The following is a 25,744-nucleotide window of genomic DNA, read 5'->3' on the forward strand; positions in this document are numbered from 1 at the left end:
TGTTGACTTTTATCTACATTACACTGTATAATCAGTATTCACTTCAGACTGACTAGTTAAAGCAGAGTTGCATACGCCTGTTCAATGAAATGCATGTGCATCTCTTTCAGATTGGCTCCTACTATGGCAGCGAGATTGCACCGTTGGATATTGACGGAGACGGTATAACTGACAACCTCTTGGTGGCAGCACCCATGTTCTTCAGCGGAGGCCTGGAGAAGGGGAAAGTGTATATCTACAGAGTGACAGAGCTGGTGGGTATGAATTCTAAAAACAAATACACAGCAGCAGGACATATGCAGCGATTAATCAGTTTTGGACCAAGCAACCCACTCCACAGAATTGGGTCAACACCTGTTCAAACTTCAGACATTCCCACTAATTTCTAACACGCCTCACCAGAAGTGTCCGGTGACACGCACCACACCAGACTCTGTTGGATTCCAGCTCCTCAGTTAACACACTGACACGCTGCATGCAGACATTTCGACGCATGACCTTGTCCAGATTAAATGTGGAGATCAAATGAGAGAGCCCTGCCATGCCAGTGTGCAGACTTTATTAGATGTGTCGAATGAACTCAACAGGAAAGTATTCTGCCCCTTCAAAACCCATTTCCAGCAAACCATTTCAGGCGAGAATGTTTTTTAATAGAAGGAAATTTCCTGGTGTTCCAGGTCTGTCTTGCTCATTGGAATAGTAAATGTCTTCAGCTGTTTTGAATCTATTGAGCAGGCATAGAGGAGGCATTTAAATATCCAGTGTGGCCCAAACCACATTACAGGTGGAAGTCTAAGAGTCAAAAACAAAACACAAACAGAAAGAAATCACTCACATTAAACGTGTCTGTCAGCAGCAGGACACCACTGCCACATGTTCAGGCCAGTTCAGAATCATGGTGTGGTTGCTTCAGGTGTTGTTGTAGATGATGCACAGTAATAATCTTCTGGAAAACTGCTCAAGGTTAAAAAATGTGTCACTGTGGTTACGATGAATATTTCACATCCACAATGTGATTCTGGAGACTTTACTCGAAAAAGGTGCAAAGAGCATTTTCATTGGCACTGAGCGTGTATTTTTAGCCCTGCCAGCAGCTCAAGCAGGAATTATACTGGTCAGTTGGTGCTGCTCACAGTGACAAACCCAGAGAAACGTCTGCTCTGTGGAGCTCCACAGTTTCTTTTAGCTTATTATTTTTATTTCAGGTTGCACAACTCTACTGTCTAGTTTTACTCTTATTGCTCTCATAGTGTGATTATCTGTGGCAGTAGCAACTGTATTCATCTGAGAGGTTCTTAATACCAGTTGGACACTACAGAACCTGCCCAGCACCAGCAGACAGGTACCATAGGGCTGCAATTATTATACTTAACCTGTTGAATGTTTTCTCAATAGATCAATTAGTTGTTTGGTCTATAAAATGTCAGGAAACAGTAAAAAATGTCACTTAGTGTTTCCCAAAGCCCAAGATGGCGTCCTCTAAGGCTTTGTTTTGTCCAGGACCCAAAGATATTCAGTTTCCTGTCATAGAGGATGAAAGACACCAAAAAATGTACAAGTAAGAAACTGGAATCGGAGAATTATGAAAACTTGACCTAAAAAAGAGCTCAGTCAGATTAGCAGATAGCTAATTAATCAACCTGTGGAAACTGTGGAGCATTCAGCAGTCAAACAGCCAAATAGTTTCCCCTCAAGCCTAAACCAGAACTTTAAGTAGACCAAATATTGGACTCTTGCCTTGTTATCAACCTGTTATCAACTTTTTATCAACAAGTTGGCCACATCAACTTAATAACTCAATTTGATGTTCACTTCTCAGTTCTGCTGAGCCAAGACTCCCCCTGCTTTATTTCAGGCTTGTCTATTTGAGTGCATTCTAATGCTGATGTTAGAATTTAGGTCAAAGCACTGCTGAGTCAACTACCATAGATTTTCCTGTTTCTCATTCTCATGACTTCTTGCCTTATCAGAAATGTATGGTTGGTACAGCTACAGTCATAACAAATGATGAATATCATTGTAAGTACAGGATAACAACAGATAAGCAATGAATAGCTGACACTGAGCTGTCCCTGTACTGAAGGCTCTGATCGAAACTGAAGGGATATCTACCAAACCTAAATCAGGTTGCATAAAGTCTGGCAGCTCGTCAAAAATAAAATTCCATTCACTTATAACGCTGCACTTTTAACTCACTCCTGGGCCACAGCAGACTGCCGGTGACCCTTCATGGCCTCCTCACAAAACCATATGTTTCAAATTTAAACAGCACTGAATATATTTTCCCCCGTTTCTCCATCAATCTCTCACTTTGTCACACGTGCACACATCAGGTAGTCCAGAAGTAAAGACTCCCCTCCCATTTATTCAACTGAAAAAACAAGTGAGCTCATGTTTCGTCTGCCGGCCCTAAATTATATTAGGAACCGGGATGCCAAGTGGAGCAATGATATGCATGACTACAGATGGACTCAAGTATTTGGGTCCATTTTGCCTGAATTATTTCTTTGAAAATGTTTCCAGTCGGGTAGTGGCTTTCAAAGACATGGATATTTTCCATCTGACGTTAAACTCGCTAAGAATAGAACCTCAGATAAATATACTGAAGTTATACAGCATTCTTTAGTCCTTTAATGACACAGACGTAAAATTCCTCACTTCTATGCTGCTAGATGTTGAAGATATTTGAGTTCAAAGAGGCAGAATTACGGGATTACGTGGAAAACACAGAAGCTGATCCAGACTTATCTTTTGTTTTTAGACCAAAGATAAAAACTCTTGTTTGTTACTGTTCCCTGGAAAATAAATGACATGATTAGTTGACTAAAGAACAACAAACCCAGCTGGATGGAGAGCAACAATCTCCTCCTTGGTCTTGTTATGAGACATCTAAATAAATGGATGACAGATCATTTGAAGCACAGATCAGCCCTTTTACTGTAACGATGTTCTCTGCCAGAGGGCACGGCTCTGTCCACCTGACAGGACACACAGTAAGCATATGCTTCTGTTTCCAATGAAGCTTTTGTCCTGCACAGCTTGTGTCTGTCTGTGTATGTAGCTGTATGTTGTTGCTGCATGTGTATGTCACGCTTTGTTTGAAGGATCAGGATGTTTGAATCCTGAGTGTTATTTTCCAGGGAATCTATTACGGGGTCCCACGGGTCCTTGAAAGTCTCAAATGTTTGTTAAATCTTTAGGAAAAAAACATGGCCTTGAGAGACTTTAAAAATATACACATGTGGGCACCCATTAGCTCAGTTGATAGGGCAGGCATCCCACGTGCAGAGGCTTTGTCCTCGCTGCAGTGGCCCAGGGTTCAAGTTCGATCTGTGGCCCTTTGCTTTGGTTGTTGCACTGGCTCTAATGAGAACAAAGAGGTACTTAGCTCTTCAACTACTGAATACGTATTTGTCTCTATCACAAACACGTTGCTTTGCTGTGCTGTTTTAGAAAAGGCATGAGACGACACAGCCTGCCATCACTATAACTCAGCATGATGGTGAAGCATTTGCATCTTTAATCTGTTTTCTTTTCTTTTTTTTTTCAACTGTTGTCTGTGAGCTTCTGTAAACCCTGATGTTGTGATAGACTTGCTGGTAGTAATGTTGAAGCATTGAGATTAGCAGTGAGTTCAATTGTTAAACTTGCAGAATGAATTATAAACTCTGGCTGCACATTTCTGGAGCAGCTGAGATTGGAGCAGTTAGAGCTTTTTTTTTCTTACACTGTGGTTGAAATTTTGCCAAAAGACCAATTTTCCTTAACATTGACCTGGACATGAAGTGTAATATATATTATTGTGCTGCTTATAAACAATAAGAACAACTATGTAGAAGATAGGAGAAACCAATACTGTGCTCTACAGCTGTACAACAGACAATAATAAAACTGCAGAAATACACACAGCCAAATCTGAAACCTATGTGGGAGGCCCAGACAAAGGTGAACTTTAAAGTTTATTACCCAAATGCAGCAGTCCAACGTGCATGTGGCTGTTATCCTTACAGTGGAATGTGAGGCCTGGCTGCAGCAAACGATTAGCTGAACACAATTGGCAGTTTCTTGGACAATTAAGATAAAACACAGGATGATATTTGATGTTAAAGGAACAGTTTGAATGATCATATTTTCTTTGAGCCAACTGTGAGTACAAACCCATCATAAGCTTCTGTCATATTACAAAAAACAATGAGACACAAGTATCAACTTGTAGATTTAATGATGTTTTCATTAAGTCAAGTTGTTGGTACATGGACGTAGAGTTGTCTGGGAGGAGAATCATGCTTTGGACAAACATGAGAGGTCTTTCTCATCTTTGTGGTGGCTTTTAAATGTTTTAAGTTTCTCTTTGTTCCAGTACATTTGTTGCCAGATGTTCTGCTCTGGGACTTCGCACTAAAGCTAATGTCTATTCATCCACATCTGCCCTAAAGTACACAGTCACAAATTCTGGTGTTGGAAAAAAACCTAAACTCTTCCTCAAGTGGTGAATGTCTTCAGCTATTTATGAGGCGGGAACCAAACAGAAAACGCATACAGCAGCAAGGCAGGGATGCTTTGTGTGGCTTGTTTCGAATATATATGAACCCAGAAAGATAACATACCATGAATTAATTCCATTATGTTACCTTTCTTCCCACAGAATCGTTTTGTCCTTGAAGGGTCGTTGGAAATCCATAACGGTGGCCAGAATGCTCGCTTTGGCTCGTCGCTGGCCCCTGTCCCTGATCTGAACGGTGACGGCTTCAATGACCTGGTGGTGGGAGCCCCGCTAGAAGATGACCACAAAGGAGCCATTTATGTTTTCTTTAGCCAGCACAACAGAATACTGCGCAAATACAAACAGGTAGGAACCATAATCAGATTTCTACTGACAGTTTCCCAAAGCGTACCATATATGTTTTATTTGATCTACGTTCATTTCGTAAAAAAATCCAACCTGCAGAAATTTGAAAGTTGCTAGTCAGTAAGTGTCATTCTATACATGTAACAGTTCAGCACTCAGATGTGTGAAGTGATCCAAAAACAAGGCTGAGGTCATTAACAGGCAATCTGTCACTGAGGGCAAACAACAGCAGGAGCAGGACGACAGGCAAAGAGAGGCTAAACAATTATGAACAGATGTGCTACAGGCAGGTGACTGCAGAGCACATGAGATGATCTTACAGAAGAGTGGGGGAATCAGGGACTACTCCGTGACTAATAACGGAACGAGGGAAGGTGTGCAGGAGGGTTCAGCTATCAGGTGATGTGAGATGATGTGAACACACTGAGGGCAGCTGCTGGACAGACGGATAATCACAGGCTCTGCAGTAACAGGAGAGTTAGCAACTGTCAGGTATGAGAAACGGACAGAGTATGTGAAATACCATAAATGAATCTATGGATACTTACATGACAGTACTGAAAAAACAGAAGTAGGTAGCTGCAGTGAACAATTTCAGATCAGCTGTAAGCTTCAGACAGTGGTTGTTATAAAATACAGTATATTCAGTAAATGGGTGAATCATTAAAAAAGAAAGATTACAAAGATTTTAGAAAAAGCACTAAAAATCTAAAATCTAGAAAAAAAGTTGAAGTAATGTCTTACATACAGGATTGTGTACTAATGGATTACATGTAAATGGGATTATGTAGTTATATTATAAAGTGATACATTTTATAATTAGCCCAGATTACATTTTAATTAGCATTAATTAGATTATGGATACATTGTCAAAGATTACTTGATTACATTTTTATTTAAGACATAAATTGTGAGACCTTTTCGATAACCAGTGCTCGATGAACTCATGAAGAGCACAAACTGTTATGTGCAAGGAATTTGATTTAACAAATGTTAATGCTGAATATGCTAAATGCATGTTAGTGCATTGGAAATGTTTTGTGATGTTTAAAAAAAATATATATATTTGTGGAACATTTTTTCTCTAATAACTGCTCTAATAATGACTTTAATCATAACATTGAAAACATTGGTTGTTGTCATTATGACTGTAATTAACTCATATTTCTTTGTGTTTCTCAGAGGATAGCAGCAGCAGATTTAGCTCCTGGCCTGCAGTATTTTGGCCGCAGTATCCATGGAACAATGGACATGAACAACGATGGTTTAGTGGACCTGGCAGTGGGTTCCCTCGGTGCTGCTGTTCTCCTTTGGTTAGTATTTCACTCAGTAAATGATACTGTCGTCAAAGATATAAAAGACATTTCTTTTGACCTCATCTGTGACACTTGTATGCCCTCACAGGTCGCAGAGTGTTGTCCGGATATATACCACCATCAGGTTTGAGCCCAGTAAGGTCAACATCTTTGTGAAGGACTGTCAGAGAGGTGGCAAAGACGTGACCTGCATGTCAGCCATTGTATGTTTCAACATCACTGGCAGGACAGCCATCCCTCCCACACAGGAAGTTGGTAAGCCAGTGAAAATAATCCTCTTCTGTGGAGCAGCTCAGTCAAGTTTCCTAGTTCAACCCCAGGTGTCTGCCTGGTGTTTGGAATATCACCAAGGTTAATAAACTATATTTAATCTATTGGTTAAGCAGAAACTTGCTTGATTAAAGAAGAAAAAGAAAAATGTAATGTTTTCAAGTATTTTTTAACTAGTAAGGAAAAACACTGAGGCGTCTATCTGACCTGCAAAGGCAATCAAACAAGTTATTGTAGTTATTCTTAATGTCTGTCACTGGAAGTCATGAAATTAAAACCTTTTTTTTTTTTATTTATGGCAGAGTGATGACAATGATTTGAAACGTTTCACAGCCTGAGGAAAGAAGCTGCAAGTTTACTTAAAGTTTAACAACTTAAATAAATATGGATCACTGTATGGTCTTGCAAACCATTGTTAACCATGTCTTTATGTTCAGATTGATATTTGATTTTGTGGCAATGCTGTACTTACGGTCTGTATAGGTTTCGGCACAACAAACACTTATGGTCGGACGTTTGGGAAAAGATCACTTTTTGGCTTAAAATAGCTCATTCTGTCTCCACAAACATGACTGGAATCTTATTACACATTTATTGAAAACATCCAAACTTGTAAATAGTGAAACGTCACCACCATTCCCTCCTCCTCATGACATGAAAGTCAGCTCATATACACTTTTAAAAATGAGAGGAAATGACACATAAAAGAGAGGAAAAAGGGGGTAAAGAACAGCTTGGACCCTTAAAGCAAAACCGAGGGATCTTGCATTATCATAACAGAAATTTGTGCATAGCGTTAGACTCTGTTGGTTGTCTTTTCCAGAGATTGGATGAGATTCTGCCAGATGGCATCAAATATAGATATTTTTTACATTTGTAACAGATCGTTTTTACCAATATGCTTGAGTACAGAAATGTTTTACTTTGGATCTTTTGTTTAAATGTAGCTCAGCTTTTATTGACAGATTGAAACATGGCTGGTTTAAAGTGAGAAAAGCGTTCATCCCTCTGAATGTATATCCTTCTTGTCCTGGGTCCAATAGACTTTTCAGCATGCGGCTTCCTGCAAAAAAATGTGAAGGCTCCCTCCATTCAGAGTGGCGCCAAAGCAAAATGTTTTTCACTAGCAGTAAGAGATTCTGATGTCACTGCTGCGTCTGCCAAAGTTAATGCTGATGCCTCCAAAACTGGTATATCTGAACCACATTGGTGGTCTCAGATGTTCCTTTTAATGTGCGAGCGCTGGCTGGAACAGATCTACAAGTTAATCTGTGCTTTGTTCAACTTAAAAAGGGAGATGTTACTAATTGTTTGGTGGTGGTGACAGCTCATATATAACTCAATACTGCAGATGGGTGATGTGTCACGGAGAGCAGCCCACCTCTGCTCATAATTTGTTTTAAGAGATGTGATGACAGGGTCCAGTTTCATCAAGCATCAGGGGGAGAAAGCAGAGGGACAAGGGAGCATGTTCTGAGTTAACCTCTTGACCCTCTGACATCTTTATCAAATCAATCAGATGTGCCAAAACAGAGTAGAGGAAGAACACAGGGTGTTATCTGGTCTTCCATGGATGCATACAGCGGAACACGTTTATTTAATTCCCCTCTCATTGTCGTGTCTGGTTGTAATGCGTGGCAGATGTGCTGGTGTTTGTGTGTTCGCCGTGGTCCCTGGCATGAAATGAAACTTTTTGTCAAGTCAAGTTAATCTTATTTACATATACATCTATTTCTAGCATTTCAGAGTATTTTTTAAAACACAAATACTCTTTTCTATGTGCATTGTGGCTAATATGCTGATGACAAAATTTGTCAATGTTATGCAGCCAAACTGTTTTGAAAATTACAGTAACTTTCATCTAAAAATGAAAAAAACGTTCTATAATAGCTGATACTGATAATTGTGATGTGGTAAAAGTGGAGAAAAGCTTCCATTTTAGTATCCATTATCTGCCCAGATCTTTCTGCACAAGGCATTAAGACTTGTCCCGCTCTCTAATTCTCTAGTTGACCCCAAACACAAGGCATGCACAAGTTCAGTCTTCATACATTTTTCCTCATGCCATGAAAACACGAGGCAATAAAGGGAAAGCTCTTTTAAACAATGTGGCTTGGACATGACTCAGTGCTGAGGACAGAGGGTTTGGATTCTTGTATATGTTGGTCACACATTCATCGTATGTTCAGAGTCAAGCTAATATTGACTCACATTGCTCCAGTGATGTCATTCACCAAAGACTGTTGCTGCCATTTTTCTAAGTAACAACAGAAGCTCATAGATCACAGCAGCCTTTTAACACAAATGAGATAGAATCTCTTATGATTTCAAACTGGAGTGTAATTTTTCTTCCTGACTGAACAGTGATCAAATACAACGTCTCCATTGCGGAGAGACGTTTTAATCCTCGGGCCATTCTGGACAACCCAACCAAGCAGCAGCCTCAGAACCTGACGCTCCTTCCTGGAGAAGAAACCTGTGAACACATCTACTTTCACGTCATGGTGAGGCCCGGTGCACACGATGGTTATGCCATAGATAAAGTGCCATGATAGCGTAAATCCACAGGCTAATATTCAAACCTAATGTGTTATACCAGGAGACCACAGACTACGCAAGGCCCATAGTGTTTTCTGCTCAAGTTGGGCTTCAAGATCCAGACAACGGACCAGTTCTAGATGACAGCTGGCCTACTGTTGTGAGGACTGAGGTGAGAGAGAACCAGACAGTTTATTCTGTCTTTGCTTTCAAGTTATTATTTTTATAAGATCAAAAACCAACTGATCCTATCTAAGTGCACATGGAAAGAGAATTAATAAGTAGTTTCTTTTCCCGGTCTTTCCTCTCTGGCTAGCTGCCTTTCTGGAACGGCTGCGACGAGGATGACCGCTGCATACCTGACCTGGCACTGCAGAGTATGAATGACCTGATGACTCGAAAGTATGTTCACACATTCATCACCACTCACACTGTAGCACACAGAAGCATTCACAGACATACTGTATCTAACAACCCAGTACCACAGCAGAGCTAGGAATCATGTACACTGACGCAAATTGTACATTGTTTTTATGAAAGTCAACACAAGTCAAAATGGAAAATTCATGTTCAGTCTGAAAAGATCTTATCTCACTATTTCATTAGCTGATTGATAAACAAGTGACTAAAATCACAATCTTTCTTTAACCAAACCAAAGTAAAACCTATAGATTACATTTTGAGGCAGTACAACAGTCAGTTTCAGGTCTGATAGGTCAGGAGTTTGTGTGCCTGCCTTCCACTAAGACCACCTCCCTGCAACTCTGGTATACTTCACAATTGTAGTGTTTCATTCAGCTAAAGAAACATTGAACAGGCACAAAAGATAGTTCTACTGAAAGAAATGAAATTATGATTTGAGAAACGTTACCGTTCTGGTTTTTTTGTTTTTTTGTTTTTTTTTAATTGCTTTATTCCTCACAATTTTCTTTTTCTTTCTCTGCCTCCCTCCCAGTCAGTTCTGTGCACAACCTGTACAGTCTCGTGGTGCCTTCTGCCGCCATCTGAGTGAAGCAGGGAGTGAAGCATCTCTGCGGGTGATAGAGGGAAACAGGAGAAGGATGGTGGTGGATGTCCGATTGGAGAACAAAGGAGAAAACGCCTACAATGCTCGCCTGAATATCAGCTACACACCCAACCTGCGCTTCTCTAGTCTTATAGTTAAGGTGCATAATCATCACACAAACTCATGAGGATTAGATATTGTGCACTGTGTAAAAAGCCTCATACTAATGCTACCAATTCTGTTTTTTTTTGTTGTTATTTTTTTTTTTATCCAGGACAACTCTGATATCAAAATAGAGTGTTACAGTGAGGACAGACTCAGGAGTGAGAAGATCTGCAATGTCAGTGCTCCGTTCATGAGGGCCAAGAGTCAGGTAAGACTTCACACACAAATGTTGTCACTGTGTAAATGTAAAACAGAATGCAACCATTAGCAAACAGGTTTTGGGCCCTGGGATCTGAGTACTATTTTGCATTTTAACAATACAACATGGGTGTTTGCCTTTGGTCCCTTGCCCACCTTCAGGCTTCAGTTCAGGCCCTCGAAGGGAGAGAGTTTTGACACCACTCCTCTAGAACATTTCTCAATATCTGACATTTTATTCTTCGGTGTAGAAGGCCATATGTTTTAGGCGAGAATGGTAATTTCTGTATTTATCTGACTGAATGGAAAGCAGATGTAAATGTTGATCTTTCCAACCATAAAAAATCATTGATATGAGAGTTTTCATACCGATTCCCAAATCTGATAAAAAACAATTTAGATGCCTCCACTTCTGACTAAAATAAAAATGCGGATACATGTCTCAAAGCCCACGTTATGCCACAAACTCTGCCGCTGAAAAAACATTGACATGGGCCATATTAGACCACAGATCCCAAAACACATGCTGCAGGCTTTAGATGACCATGACAGACCACACTGGTTAATCTAAGACCCACAAGCTAACCCGAGGAGCCCAGTTTAGTTCTGGTTTGTGAGATTCCATCTTTCTATAGTCTGACATCAAAGTCTGTCAATACTTCAATATGTCCCTCTGTATTTAACTTTCCAACAATAACACGTGTGACTATGAATAAACTGTAATGTAAATGTGACTTCAGCTACCATTTACTCATCATTACATCAATTTAAAAAGCTTACAGTGGCGTATCAAGATAAAACAACACATGATATATTAAGATCAACATCCTTATTTCCTTTATATCCTCCAAGGTCTGAGCTGTGTCTTTATTATGGACATTATTCACAGTTCTGTGCATAAATGATGACTTCTACAAAGCTCATTATGATCTTGAAATGTAATATTTTGTGTACCAGTCATATGTTCTAAACCCTGAAGACCTTAAAATTCAAGTTACTCAGCCCAAAAAGGATATTTAAAAGGGAGTGAGCTGATAGAAGTTGAGAGAAAAGTACACTCTCATTAGCAACAGAAACGAAGAAGGCATCACATTCACATTTTGCTAATGAATATGCACGTATTAAGTTTTTTTCATTCATAAAAAACAATCAGTGCTTAGTCTTAACAAACACCAGGCACTGGTGCCAAGAATGTTATGCGGTCCCGTTTTTACTGCGCCTCTGGTAGAGTATCTTATTTTCTCCCAGCTTGATACACTTCAGTGTCTCCTTGGTACAACCTCCAAACTTCAGGGGGTAAAACGTGCTTCCATTTGACACTAATGAGGCACAATAAGTCATAATAATCAGTAATGGTGGAAGCCAAGACCTTTAGCAGCATGCCAGAGAAAGCAAATGAGAGATTTTAAATACACTGGAATTTAAGTATTTAATGTGTTTTTCAGAGGAGAACATGCATTTAGTCATACAGTATGTGTGTGTGTATGTGTATATCTGTCAGCAACTAATGTCCCATACTACTGGAGTTTTTTTTAACACCACTGACTCGTCCTCACCGACCATGTGGGGCTGCAAGTGATCAACAATTACCTCCCCTGGGAGTATTTTTTCCAATAGCAACAACATATCAAAAAGCATTTCAGGTAATGGGCATCCATAGAAAAGTCTGTTGTCATGTCTTTCAACAGTCAACAAACCGTTGCATGAACACGTCTGAACTTATCAGTATCTCCCACCAACATTCAGAGGGTATACAACTATACAGATACTGTCAAATACTGAAATTACTAATAAAAAAATAGTTTTCATCTTGAACTGGAATATCTGCGGATTCATTCTATACCTGGTGTGTTATGATCCACTGAAGTTAGAGACAGATAAATCCCTGTTCTTGTCATCTTTGCCTCCATCTTGACTATAAAACTGGTGGAGCTCTGCACTCTGCTCAGTGGACAATTTTTTATGTTGTTAAAGTAATGGGCTTCTTTAGCTAATTAAACTTTTTGTCGTCCCATGACCTAACCTCAGTCACATGACATTTCACGATAATCATTATATATTGCATGTTATCACCTGACATCTTTGAGTTCATATTTTACGGGAACCTCCACATTTTTCATGTGTTTAACGTCCTTTCACCTGCACAAATACACACCACTGTAACTCCGGCGTGGAGTTTGGAGAATTTCTGGGACACAAGCCCAAATATACGTGAGTCCTGCTTCTGTCTGAAGGTGACTTTGCAGTGACTTTGTGCTGAAGCATTTTGTGTAAGGTCAAAGTCCCTTATTTAGACATAAAAGTCAGTCACGCTTCGTTCTCCTTCTCTATACACTATAAAGATGTAAACTAGCACCCCTTTAGTTGTCATGACGTTATTATGAAAATACAGCCAAGACACAGGGCGAATAGAACAGAAGCCATTAAGAACGCTTTGTCTCCGGTTAAGCTTCGTGCACCAGGTGAGACTGAGTGAAAGATACTTTTCTCTCATCTGTTCCTTATTCTCACGTTCAGTTCTGCTGTCTCACGGCCTTTCCACGGGCTTGTAATGTCAACGATATTTACGAGTCTCTGCTCCTTCCAGTGTACTTTACAGCAGGGCATCAAGTTTTATTTTTAAGAGGGTGGTGTTTGGATTAACTTTGACAGGGACGACACTGATGGTACATCGCATGGTGAAATTAAAAGCCATTAAACAGCAAGCAGATTATACATAAGACGTCTTTTCCACTGATGTCTGAGCAATAGTCTTTCTTTACTGATATAAAGTTTGCTTAGAAATACTGAGGGAATGAATAAATGAAGGTGATTGTAAGAGTTCAAAAATGTCCTAACCACGTCATTATTACAAACAATCGCCGTCTCCTGGGTAACGAGAAGATCACTGCGTTTCTCAGTGTATCCCCCACCCCCAACAACTGAACCAAGAGGACTCAGGTCAGCCTTTAAAAACTCACTGAGTGATTCATACCCACTCATTCAGCCTGAAAAGCATCCAGAGCCACAACGCTCGCTGATCTGCTCTGGTTGAGAGCCTTTAAAAAATGTGGCATGGAGTTAAACAAGGCTGATTGTACACTGGTACTGCTGCCAAGCCTGCCCAGACCACAGTTTAGCTAAAGGAAAGAAGGAACCTCAGGGCAAGCTTTTTAAAATAGTCAGTTATCACGCTTGTTTTGACTTTTCCGGTTGCTCTTGACCTGTGTAAAACTAGCATGTAGGGTAAACTTTACCACCGCCACAGCAAAGTGAGATCTAAAACCAGCTCCCCGAGTACACGCCGGTGGTGACAAATGCCAGTCGGAAGGATAAAATGTTCCCAGTTAACGTTTCTGCAAACCAATGATACGTTGACATTTGAGGCCTTTGTACTATATCAACACTTGTCATATCACGTTCACATTACATGTTGACCTGAGTGTCACATCAGGAGGTGGAGGGGATGGTGGTGAAGTTGCAAGCGAGAAGGCTGGCAAGCCTGTTACTGCAGTTCACGACAGCGTTTCAACAATTGTCATGAGACACAACTGGATATTTTTAAGGAGCCCTTGGAACAATTTCCATTTGTGTTTATGGCAGCCGTAACATTGTCTTTTCCAAACCCTAACCAAATGGTTTTGTGCCCTACGCTAACAAATCATAAGCACAGCGTTGAAAATGTAATTATTTATTTTTTGTTTTACTAAAAGTTGCAACATATCTGTGGCAACATTTACTCTCAGATTCAGTTGGCTTAATGTGTTTCTGTGTCTTGTGGGTGAAGAGTCAAGGAGCAGTAGTTTCTGTTAGTGGTTGTTTGATGATCAACAGTGAATGTGGCTCATGGATGCAGGCCGACTACATCAACCCAGAGGAGGAAGGGGAACTTCACACTCTGTCTGAATTTCCACGCTCAACTCTGCTGGCGCACGAACATCTTCTAGCCACCGACAATCATCCAAACCCATACCACTCGCTTGTGTCTGTGCATTTTTGTGCTTTTGCTTTCTGTCCTATTGAGGACATTCATAACAAAGAAGGACAGGGTCATTTTACTCAAATAGGATAAGATTATATAAAAGTGGGTCATGGTTTTTTTTGTTCATCTGTGGTCTGTCAGAGATGCCTATATGGAGGAGGAAGGAGGGAAGTAAACACTGTTATGCATTCCTCTCTGGTCAGAAGGTCTCAGTCAGGATTTCATTACAGCATGGAGAGCCGTAAACAAAGCTCAGCTCGGCTCAGTCTGATCTCTGCAGCCCATCAACCCTCTCCTCTCCTCTCCTCTCCTCTCCTCTCCTCTCCTCTCCTCTCCTCTCCTCTCCTCTCCTCTCCTCTCCTCTCCTCCTGTTGTTTGTGTGTGTTGACTTGTATTTAAAGCATTGTCCTCAACTGTGGGGAAATTCCCTGCTTCTATTTAAGCAGTACCAACTGTGCAGCTGGATGCCTGGGGTCCAAGCTTAGAGCAGGTTATTGCAGGCTTCACTCCTTAATCCTCAGTGCGGGGCCTTTACTGTTGGGTAGGGCATATACAGAGACATATACAGTATACTGTATATAAGGATATCAGTACTTCATTTTGTAGAATACAATATCTGCAATCGATAGTATAAAAAGTGAAAACACAGATTAGTTTATATGTGTTCAGTTAGTTTCTTGTTTTTTTAACCAGCACTGTGTGTAAGTTCTTTATCATGCTCAGCACTCTTTTCTTTTTGTTGTGGTAGCATAAAAGGTATCTAGTTTATATTTTTTGCCTCAGCAGCAGTGATAACTTTGGCTCGAGGCATCCTGTTGTTGGGTCGTCCATCCATCCTATTCTTGTGACAGCATATCTCAAGAACACCTTGAGGGAGTTTCTTCAAATCTGACACAAGGTTGAACCGATTAGAATTTGGTGGTCAGAGGTCAAAGTCACTGTGACTTCACCAGACACATTCTGGCCATTACTCAACAATTATGATAATTACATTTTACAAATGTTTAATTGGATAAAATGATGACATGTTTGGCCATTGTTCAACGCCACAGCTCAGGAACTTGATTGGCATGTTGATGCAGTAACACCGGTTTAATACTAGCATTGTGTCAAGGTTTGAAGGTCTGGTGTCATTACTATCGTACCGTATATATATATAAATAAACTAGTGAAACGCTGAACAAACACTGTGAATAAGATATACCATTATTTTTAGAGATTGCAGTAAATGACTGATTTATTCTTCTAACCGTGATCTTTCTTCTCTTCGTAGGTCACATTTCGTCTGGAGTTTGAGTTCAGTCATACTGTCTTCCTGGACCACGTCAGGGTGATCCTGGAGGCCGGCAGGTGCGAACATAAATCTGAAACCTGTATTTTAAAAAAGATTAACGTCTCAATTCATGGAGAGAGTTCTGTCCTGAACTGTCCCGTGTCCTTGTTGATGCTAACTATCAACCAAGACTTCCAAAAATAATATCCAAGCTGCCAAGATAAGATAAAAAACTGCCACTGGACTTGAGCTGAACAGATAAATCACATAGCTGCTGTGTCCCTCTGTACACTCCAACCTCTGAATATTTGTGTCTCATTTTCTCAACAGTGATGGCGAGGATACGAGCACAGCTGATAATTTCAATGATATCTATTACTCACTGAAATACGAGGCAGACCTTCTCTTCACGAGGTTTGTCCATTAATTAGTATCCTACCAAATGATGCGTGTTAAGGTGATTTTTGAAAGCAGTGAACTTGAAAGTACAAATTACTGGAAAGTAGTAAGTTAATGGCATCTGGAAAATGCTGAATAATATCAGTGTGGGAAAAAAAGCTGCAGACACTGAAGCTGGAATGGAGCTGAACTTAACAACGTGTACTGCAAAGCCCAGATAAATGGAAGATAATTGCTTCGTACTACTTGTTCATGTTTATGGTTTACTTCAAAAGGGACTCAAATCCCACTCGATATGAGATCAGATCAGAGCTGTCTCTGGAGGAGCACGGTGTGATTGGCCCTCTTTTCAACTTGACATTCCAGGTGAGAGCCAAGAGCTTCATCAACATTACCCTCATTTACTGTAGGGGAAAACACTGGCTTGCAAACCATTTACACAGTTTACTTCTTGTCTGTCAGATCCAGAACCTCGGCTACTTTCCAGTAAATAATCTGCAGCTCAACATTGAAATCCCAGAAATGACGAAAAATGGGAACCAGCTCCTTCAGATATCTGACTTCTATATTGACCAGGTGAGTCTCAGTGACTTAAAGTGAGAATAGGTAACGTTTTAAAGAATATTCTCTCTTCTTTCTTATGAAAACATTTCTATTGATTTTAAATACACTCTTTAAGGGCTTTGCTCCTACAGGCTGATAACAGAAGCCTGATTGTAAACCTGTAACCCAACAATGTATTAGGTTAGTAGATAAAATGCTCCTTGACCTTGGAAGTAACATTCAGTTACTACTACAAATAGGCCTAGTAAGGTAGCTAGCACAACATGCTAACATTTACAGCTTGTGTTGGAGCAGATTTCACACTGTTCATTCTATTCCTCTTTGGTTTGCTGTTGTATTTTTAGTTTTGGGAAAGATTAAAAAAAAAAAGAAAAAAGGTTCCAAGCTTTTTTCATAGTGCTGCTGTTGCTGCAGCACCGTTCACAATGCAGAACAGTCCAAGACTTGACGGGCCTCCAGTGCCTATTAAGGTCGACCCGTTCAGGGTTTTGGTTTAGTCAGAATGTGAAGTTTCTTCTCTACTTGTGCTGTTAGGTCAGCTCATCAGCTCATGTTGTTAGTATTGATGGTATTGAAAGTGCTAGTACAAAAATAGTTTTCTTTGTTTATATTTTCAGTTCATTATTTGGGATATCGAAGGAATAATTCAGCAGTTTTGTAAACAAGTATACAGCTGTACAGGTGCTGAATAGGATCAGCCCTGCAGTCCCAATTAAACCTGACATTATCAGATCATTTATTCCCTCCTTCTGTGCAGACTAACAGGTATTTTAAATCTCTTGTCATTCCTCAGAGGGATGGTACGCACTGTTTACCACCTCAGCATGTGGCGCAAAGCAGGTCGTCGCCTGAGGATCTTTCACGCTTCTCCCGCTTGGTAAAACATTTATTTTTATTGCCAGTAGAATTTTTGTTTCCCTTTGATTAGTTTGTTCCTGAAGGCTGATGTCTGGCATCCTCACACAGAACCAATCCAACACCCTGACTCTGCCGATCCAATGCAGTGTCAATGTGGCCTCTTACAGAGAAATAACAACCAGGATATCAGGAGCTCTGAGAATAGATACCTTACACGCAGTGAGTATTACACCCACAGCTTGCGCGCATAAAGTCGAATGTCTCACAGTTTTATGATGACGTTGATTTTACTATTGGCCTGCTGTGACTCGGAGCGGTGAAAGATTCGTAATCTCTGAGCTGTGTGACGTGTTTGTGAGAACTGGCTGCATGTTTTCATTTCCTCTCCAGCTGAAGTTTAAAATCTTGGAACTGGTAACCAGTGCATCGGTGGAGCTACCCTCCTCCAGCCCCATGTTCTTACATGAAGAGAGGCCGGTCAGACATGTGAGTCAGCTACAGTTAATGCCGTAAAGTGCCTCTGTCCTGGGTTTGACCTGACTTACATCTGAGCTCAACAACATCATTATTTGATCAAATTTAGGCTCTTTCTGATTTTGATCCTCTCCATGTGTGGATACAGTTTGTGTGCTGAAGAAGATTAAAAAGAGTCTTTAAAACTTAATTAAATGGACTGAAATTTTAATATCTGTAACATTATAACTTATGCTAAACTAAACAGAAACACATTTTGCTGCAGTGACTAAATATCACTGGGCACTGTGAAGCTGAGGCAGTGCAGAATCAGACAGTAAAGTTCTATTAGAGCACACGTGCTGTGTGGTGCTGAGGGACCGAAAGGACCAGCGGCACAACATGTTAAAGTCTGGACTCATAAACTTATCTTTGCTGCCATCTATCGGCCAATAGAAACAGTCATGCAGTATCTCATTATTATGCTTCTATGAGCACTTATCAGTGTTGGAAGAAATAATCAGATCCTCAGAAAATGCCTCACTACATGGAAGAGTCCTACGTTCAGATTTAAGTATAAGTATGAAAGTATTATCAGCAAAATGCACTTAAAGTATCAAAAAAAAAAGTACTGATAGTGCAGTGATTGTGTCAGTGTTCCACTCTTTTATCTGATGTATTTGGATTAATATCACAGCTGCATTTATGTCTGCTACATTTCACTGCTCTCAATGTTTTAGGCTGAGCTCATTTGAACGTCTTTGTATACTGTTGGCGAGTTCAATCTACAGCAGCACATCATAATCTATAAGCATCGCTGTCCTGTGAGAACCAGAGCCTGGCGATGCATTTTCCAGCTGATCCAGCAGCATTTTTAAAGAGTTGATTGAGTTTAAGAAGTAGGAGAATGCTTCATCCTTCAGTTTATCACATTCAAAATCAAACACATCTGGCGATAGTGGACAGGAAGTGGATGAAAAATTGTAGTCTTGTAAGTAAAGCGGTCAGAAAAATTATGAGGACAAAAGTACAATATTTGCCTATTGTAATGGAGTAGAAGTATAAAGTTGCATAAATGTACCTACAGAAAATAGTACCTTTGAGTAAAGTTACATAGTTAGATTCCACCACTGGTTCCTACTGACTTCTTTCAAGTGACGTAATTTCTAAATGTAGATTAGAGTCAAAAGGGAATTTTGATTTTGTGGTGTTAATGAGTCTTCCTTTATGTTAAGAAAGATTACATGATATTTTATATGATTGTTATATTGTAATCATTGTAAATAAGCCATGATTGGCCTGTGAGCGTCAGTTTTCTCTGGCAGAGTTCATTAATATCTCCTGAGAATATCACAGCTGCTTTATGGTTTACTGTTTGTCATTACGAGACGGTCTTATATTTACATTAGTGCTCACAATTTATACTTCTGCTAACAATTTATACTGGGGAGCATGTATGAATCATTATCCACTTGTTTCTTAGCATGTGTGCTAGTACCATATCTGCTTTTATTAGTTCTTATAAAGTATTTGTTAATGCCTAAGTCTGCATGAACATATTCTACAACTATAGGATCTTAAGAACTGAGGTTTTTCTCACAGCTGATTCGCTCATTTTCTAATGATATATATATATATATATATATATATATATATATATATATATAATATCATATATAATATATGATATAAATTAATTTAGAGTTATTTGGACTCTATTAACACTTTTTTATTAACAATTTTTGTGTTTTGTTACATAAGAAGACATTCTATTTATGTGTCAGATTAAGATGTGAGAGGGACTCTTCTTGTGGTCCTACAACCTCATAACGCTTGTCAAGATTAAAATTCAGCTGCCTGACTTACTTTCTTCCATACTGACATTCAGCGGTAACCAGGAGGTTATTAAGGGAAAACTACACGTTGTAGAATATCGTCTTGCAGAATAAGATGAATTACTAATATACATGCTAAAAAGCAATTAGGTAATGTTTAGTATGTGTTCCCTTATCTAAAACTTTACCATAAATACATATATTACTGTAGTGTATATGCATTATATTTATTTTTGTGAACAAATAAACTCTTTTTGTATCAGACTAAAGCCGACTGAGTTCAGTGTGTATCTCAGTAAAAAAAAAAGGTTAACTAATGAGTCAGCTCTTTTCTTTATGTTTTCCACAGATAATACTGGAAATCAGGAAGGAGGGAGATTACAGAATCCCCACCTGGATAATCATCGGGAGCACACTGGGAGGGCTCTTATTGTTAGCCCTGCTCAGCCTCGCTCTATGGAAGGTGAGTCATCACATAATTAACCCTCATGAAGAAAATATATTGAAATATTGAAAGTGAAAGTGAATTGCACTAAGACCTCCTGTACATTTGCATTGAGCTTCCTCTGGATTTCTGCTTTTATCTAAAGTAGGTGATATTGTTCTGTTAACGGCCTCATTAAGAGAACAATATATTAAACCTTATTTTAAACCCAACCTGTTGGTTGAGCAGGATTTCAGTGTGGGGTTATGCTGCAACCTACTGGTAGAGAACAACATCACGTCTGACAACAGAGATAGAAAGGTCCTGTAGCAGTCTCACTGAGAAGGCCTGCTATCTTTTTTCGTTCTGGGCTCAATTTCAACGTCTCTCCAAACTGACTGCAGTGGATTCAGATCACCTGTGTGCTGGGTGGGGAGAGGTGGGGTATGGCACCCAGGTTGGACTGAATGTCTCCCTGACACACTGCAGACCTCAACCCAATAGATTGCTAGCCAGAAACTCTTACATTTTACATTTTTATGTGGGTTGGGGCTGGTTTGTAAGCATTTTACTGCCAGTTCTGACACTGTCCTGACTTTAAGTGACAGACAACTATAGAAATTCAGTACAAAAGCAATCTTTACATAGCTTTGTAACAGTAATGATTTTTACTTCTTCCTCATGTCCCCAAGAGATGAATTCACTCTACCATTGTGTGACCTTTACACAAACCAGACTGCAAAACCACATGCACATGGCATGTTTTCGTTTAAATAATTGATGGCACATCTATACTAGAGGCTCAGTCTCAGTCTCGCCTTTTCACTATTTACATTTTTTAAAAAAAATGATTTATTGTTTACAGAACAAACCAATGCACACAGAAAAACGGCATACAAACAAAGACAAACATTAAACAACAACGAGGAAGATAAAATGGTCGACGATGGTCAGAACATACGGATGAAAAACATTTAGACATAATATGTTATAGAAGTGAGATAGAGTATAAGTGAAGTAAGAGTATTTAAGGCTGTTTGGATGTTTGCGTGAGTGGCAGTGACACACACACACACACACACACACACACACACACACACACACTGGTAAAGTTACCTAAACACTTTTAATCAGCCTGCAGCTGTGGCCACGCAATTAGCTATTGCTGTTGAAAGTTTGTCTCATGTTGTCCAGGCGTCTGCGGTGTAAACTCTCCAGTATATCTGCCTTTGGGGAGGGGGAGGAGGGCTGTCTGCATCAGCTCTGTGCTCGGCCAGTAAGTGGTATTTGAGACTGGACGCACTCACAGCAACTCAGTTCCCATCGACAGTAAATGCAGTTAACTTTGTTCTTGTGGAGAGACTCACCTCGCAGAGCTGTGAAGCTCAACCTGCCATTCAAAAGACCCTTTTGTTTATCCATTTCTGCTCCGAGAGGTTCGTTTCTACTGCATCACTTCCTGATTTCCCAAACTACAGTTATTTACTGTGGTTATTTGATTAGCACTAAATTAGTTGGACAGCGGAGAGAGAGACAGAAGGAGTGATATGTATGTCACTGGGTGAGTGTGTAATGCAGCTGTGTTTGTCTCTGGAAACAAAAGAGTGAAAGTGGTTTGTATTTAACTGGGATAGTGACTTATGTCAAGTCTCCCAGCTTGCAAAGGGATGGGAATGGTGGACCTCTGCAGCCTGACATAGAGGAGGGTGTTTCACTGACTGTGGTCCAGGATGAGTGAACTGGTTGGCAGGCCCAAGTGGTGCATTAGATAGTTTTATTTAGTGTAAGTTGTGAGTTTGTGTTGTTAGAGAACATGTTTTTACTGATTTGTAACCAGAAGTCATGGGTTGTGGAGGCAGAGGTGTTTTGTGATCGGAGGGATTATGAGGATATCTGTCAGGGATATATTTTTATAAGGTTTTGAGAATATTATCATTATATTAATTTTGGTTGTAGTGTGTTGTTGGTTATGTTCATTTTAGATTTGACTAATTGAGTCAGTATTTGACTGGATTTTAATTGTTGGTCGTGTTGTCGCTCCCTCTCAACCCCGGACCTCCAGGTAAGTGTGTTGAATGATATGAATTGGTTGTTCTGGAATAGGTGGTGCAGGTGATTCTCTTTTGTTGCCATGATGACAAGTGAATGGGGTGGTTGCCAAATCGGAGTGTGCTTACATGGAGCCAGTGATGACTTGGTGACTGTAAGTGTTTCCCACCAGGCTGCCAGAGTTGAGGACAAAGTGATGTTCTTGTAGTTCTGTTCCTTGACTGATTGTTCTGGAAGGGGAGGTCAGCAGGTGAAGTGCTTTTACTCTGATTTTGTTCTAAAACTGAACACTGGAAAAGGTAAAGAAAGTTTGTCAGTACTTCTAGAAAGCTTTAATGGGGAGCCTCCTAGTGGCAGAAGTTACACATTTCTGCATTGACGTCTAAAATGAATATGAATATGACTTTAGAAGATTACCTCGTCTGTGATTATTTCTGTACAGAGATTTGCACCAGCAGTGGTAAACAGTGGAAACAACAACTCCCATGATCCCACACTGTTTATGTCTTTTGTGTTAATTGAGAGATCCCGAGCAGCAGGAAACACACACTGTGCATTCAGGATTAGATTATTTTATCACACACACTGATCCCAAGGTCCACAGCGAGCTTCCTCGCACAGTCTTGAGTTGTTGATTGCAGGCTGTTTCTCTGGTCTAACTCCTCTCTGTGCTTCACTGCTCTCCCTCCCAGCTCGGCTTCTTCCAGAGGCAGAAGCGGAGAGACGAAGACGAGCAGGAGGCAAACGGGAAAGTGGCAGAAGAGCGGTAACGCAGGCTGAGGGCCCCCCAGCAGACACCTTTTCCACAGGGGACCCGACACTCAGGGACCAACCCACCTTCCCCTGCTCCCCAGTACCACAGTGGCACCGCGAAGACAGCTCCGCATGAAGCAAGGCTTGTTCAGTGCACTGGATCTGTCCCACGCCACCACCCCTGACCCCCAAGAGTCAGCACTGTCACACTCACTTAGCATTCCTGCACTGTTGCGACATCAGGGCCTCCTTTGTCCATGTATCCCGCCGCCCTCCGTGTCGCATATTCACAGATCTTTGAGCTCTCGTTTTCTTGGCTTCAGGCTGGAGCTCCGGTGCTTTTTCTGGCCGTTTGAGAGGAAGAATAGTGCGAGCTTGAATCGATCTGTTCTTAGAATTCAAGGCCACAATTTGCCCATGAGGCGAGTGTTAGCCAGTCACTCTTTTGTCTCTCCCTGATGTATATTTATTTAACTCTTATGGTAAATTTTGAAATACATGAAAAACCTCAAGGGTGACTTTCCACCCGAAAGCTACAGCAAATGTAAAGTTACTTTAGTGTATATTGAATTCGATGTTGAAAAGATTTTATCTGCAACATGTTCAGCTCACATGCATAATAATTTATGAAGACATAAAACTGATCCAAAGTCTCCAGAGTACAGAGAAGATTCATGATGTTTTTCTAAAGAGAAGAATCTTCTAAACCTGCATCCGCTCATATCTTTGATAATATTTTCATCCTGGAAAACATGCAGGATGATCTTCAAACATTTAATGCACTTTTACTTTGTACAAAATTAACTTGAATTTTGTAAATATTCCAGTACCTTTTTATATCCTTTCAAATATTATAAAGGTTTTCAGTATTTTCCACATTGTTTGTGGCATTACTTTGTAACTTAAGCAACAAGGCAGATGAAACAAGTGAGCTTTGTGTTACCGAACTTGTTACGAGACGTTGCATGCTGTTTGACATGCACTGTGTCCGAGCAGAAGAATGTGCATCAAATACTGCAGGCAACAGGGAAATCATCAGAGAAATTCTAATCTAAATGATAATGAGAAGCGTGCGGAAATGCACATTACTTACAGTATGTCAGCACCCTCCTGGTGTTTCCAAAGAATGTCAGCGTGTCCTGTTTGATGAGGTGTGAAGAGCTGTTATACGCCTACAAATAAAGTTTTGTATATGTCTATGAGTGTCTCCTTAATGAATACATGTATCATATTGAAACACACGTCTTAATCGGGTGGTTCACCCCAAACTCAAAACACATGTTTTTTCCTCTTGTAGTGCTGTTTAACAGTCCAGATTGTTTTGGTGTGAGTTGGCTGGTTTGGAGATGTTGTCAGGTTGGGGAAAAAGGGAAAACTATGGAAGGGAAAAGGTGGACCCAAACGCAGTAGACACGTGAGGCAGAGATGGGGATGAACAAAAGGCGAGCTTTATTAAAAGCTGATTACAAAAACAAAACAGACCAAAACAGGGCAAAAAAGCAAAGTAACAACTTAAAGGGCAAGACAAAGTAGCAACAGAAAACAGCTAGACAAAGTTCAAACAAAAATTCAAAGTTCAACTTAAACATGGAAAAACTCAAAACCAAGACATACCAAAACGGGACAGAAGCGCATGGACAGGAGCATGGATCAGGAACATGAATCAGGAGCATGGATCAAGAAACAGAGAACAGCAAACAGAATACAATGACTGGGCCAGGAGTGAGTGGAACACAGAGACTAAATACACAGACACTAATGACATGACAAGAAACAGGTGAGGAGAGAGGAGGAAGGAAACCAGGTGAGATAACGAGGGGGAGGAGCACAGAGGAACAGACCGGGAGGGAACAAGACAACAGACAGAGGGAGCCAGAGGGGAGAACACAGGAGAACTTAAAGGACACATGAGGGCATGGAAAAATCAGAACATGAGACACGAGACAAGGAAAAACCAAAACACAGAACACAACAAGACATAGAAAAAAGGACATGAATCAAAACCAAAAACCAGATACAAGAACAAACAGAAACAAGAGTCATGACAGATGTTGGACGTTGACGGCAGGCGAGTTGAGGCTGGCTTGTCACTGGCCCTCATATTGACCTGCCATGGCATCCGTTTTAAGTCGCGCAGCCTCTATAGCCTTTACAGCATTGACAGTTCAGGGAGATGTAAAATCTGTAAATCGCTCACGTGATGCTACCCAGCCAAGTCAATCAAGCCTGTGTATTGGGTCAGGCACTGTAATACATACATAAACGGGAGAGGAGGTGAGATGAGAGGCAACAGTCAGAGGAAATTTCAGCTTTCAATTCAAAATGATCTCTGACATGTTCATTCTTAAAAATCAGTGGCAATGTGAAGCGCAGCTACAAGACGAGGTGCAGAGGATGTTGAGCGCAAATGTGCCCATTCTAATCTGTACTGAGGGCGCAGGAAGTAGAAGAGATAAAGACTATATGGCACTAAATCGTTACAAAGGTTTCTTTAACTCAACCTCATTGTTGGATTTCTTTCTCTTAGGTTTTGTCAATTCCCCTGTTAGATCACGATGTAATCACCTACTCACCAGAGACAAGTCCTCCTTTTCTCTAATTTAATTTAACTCGATGGCATTTGACTTGTGGTCCATTATACTGGAGAGAAGGCTGACATATTGACATTAGAGTTGGGGAGGAGTGCTGCAGGAAGACCAGAAGGCAACCATCTTTGGACAACAAGGGCTCAATTTGGCTAAAGGGCTAGAAAACCTATTTTCCAGTTGACAGAGTATTTTTTCTTCTACATGGTTATAAGTCGTAAAATAAGTCTTATAAGAGTGCTTTTTAA

The 25,744-nt window shown here is 40.3% G+C and overlaps 1 protein-coding gene across 4 annotated transcripts in view; it reads left to right on the plus strand.

Moving 5' to 3' along the window:
* The window catches only part of itga11a (integrin, alpha 11a), a 76,326-nt gene extending 52,216 nt beyond the window's left edge, over positions 1-24,110 (plus strand). For all 4 annotated transcript variants that reach the window (XM_037094604.1, XM_037094602.1, XM_037094603.1 and 1 more), the window contains 18 exons: positions 111-254; positions 4,646-4,849; positions 6,032-6,162; positions 6,254-6,420; positions 8,800-8,939; positions 9,035-9,145; positions 9,290-9,375; positions 9,929-10,139; positions 10,254-10,352; positions 15,577-15,653; positions 15,907-15,990; positions 16,251-16,341; positions 16,438-16,551; positions 17,333-17,416; positions 17,506-17,616; positions 17,788-17,883; positions 20,035-20,148; positions 22,851-24,110. In XM_037094604.1, coding sequence (XP_036950499.1) covers positions 111-254; positions 4,646-4,849; positions 6,032-6,162; positions 6,254-6,420; positions 8,800-8,939; positions 9,035-9,145; positions 9,290-9,375; positions 9,929-10,139; positions 10,254-10,352; positions 15,577-15,653; positions 15,907-15,990; positions 16,251-16,341; positions 16,438-16,551; positions 17,333-17,416; positions 17,506-17,616; positions 17,788-17,883; positions 20,035-20,148; positions 22,851-22,928 — 2,142 coding nt within the window. In that variant the 3' untranslated portion in view covers positions 22,929-24,110. The remainder of the gene's footprint in view (positions 1-110; positions 255-4,645; positions 4,850-6,031; positions 6,163-6,253; positions 6,421-8,799; positions 8,940-9,034; positions 9,146-9,289; positions 9,376-9,928; positions 10,140-10,253; positions 10,353-15,576; positions 15,654-15,906; positions 15,991-16,250; positions 16,342-16,437; positions 16,552-17,332; positions 17,417-17,505; positions 17,617-17,787; positions 17,884-20,034; positions 20,149-22,850) is intronic.
* Positions 24,111-25,744: the final 1,634 nt, after the last annotated feature.

Source organism: Acanthopagrus latus, chromosome 4 (genome assembly GCF_904848185.1).
Source record: "Acanthopagrus latus isolate v.2019 chromosome 4, fAcaLat1.1, whole genome shotgun sequence".
Lineage (NCBI taxonomy): Eukaryota > Metazoa > Chordata > Actinopteri > Spariformes > Sparidae > Acanthopagrus > Acanthopagrus latus.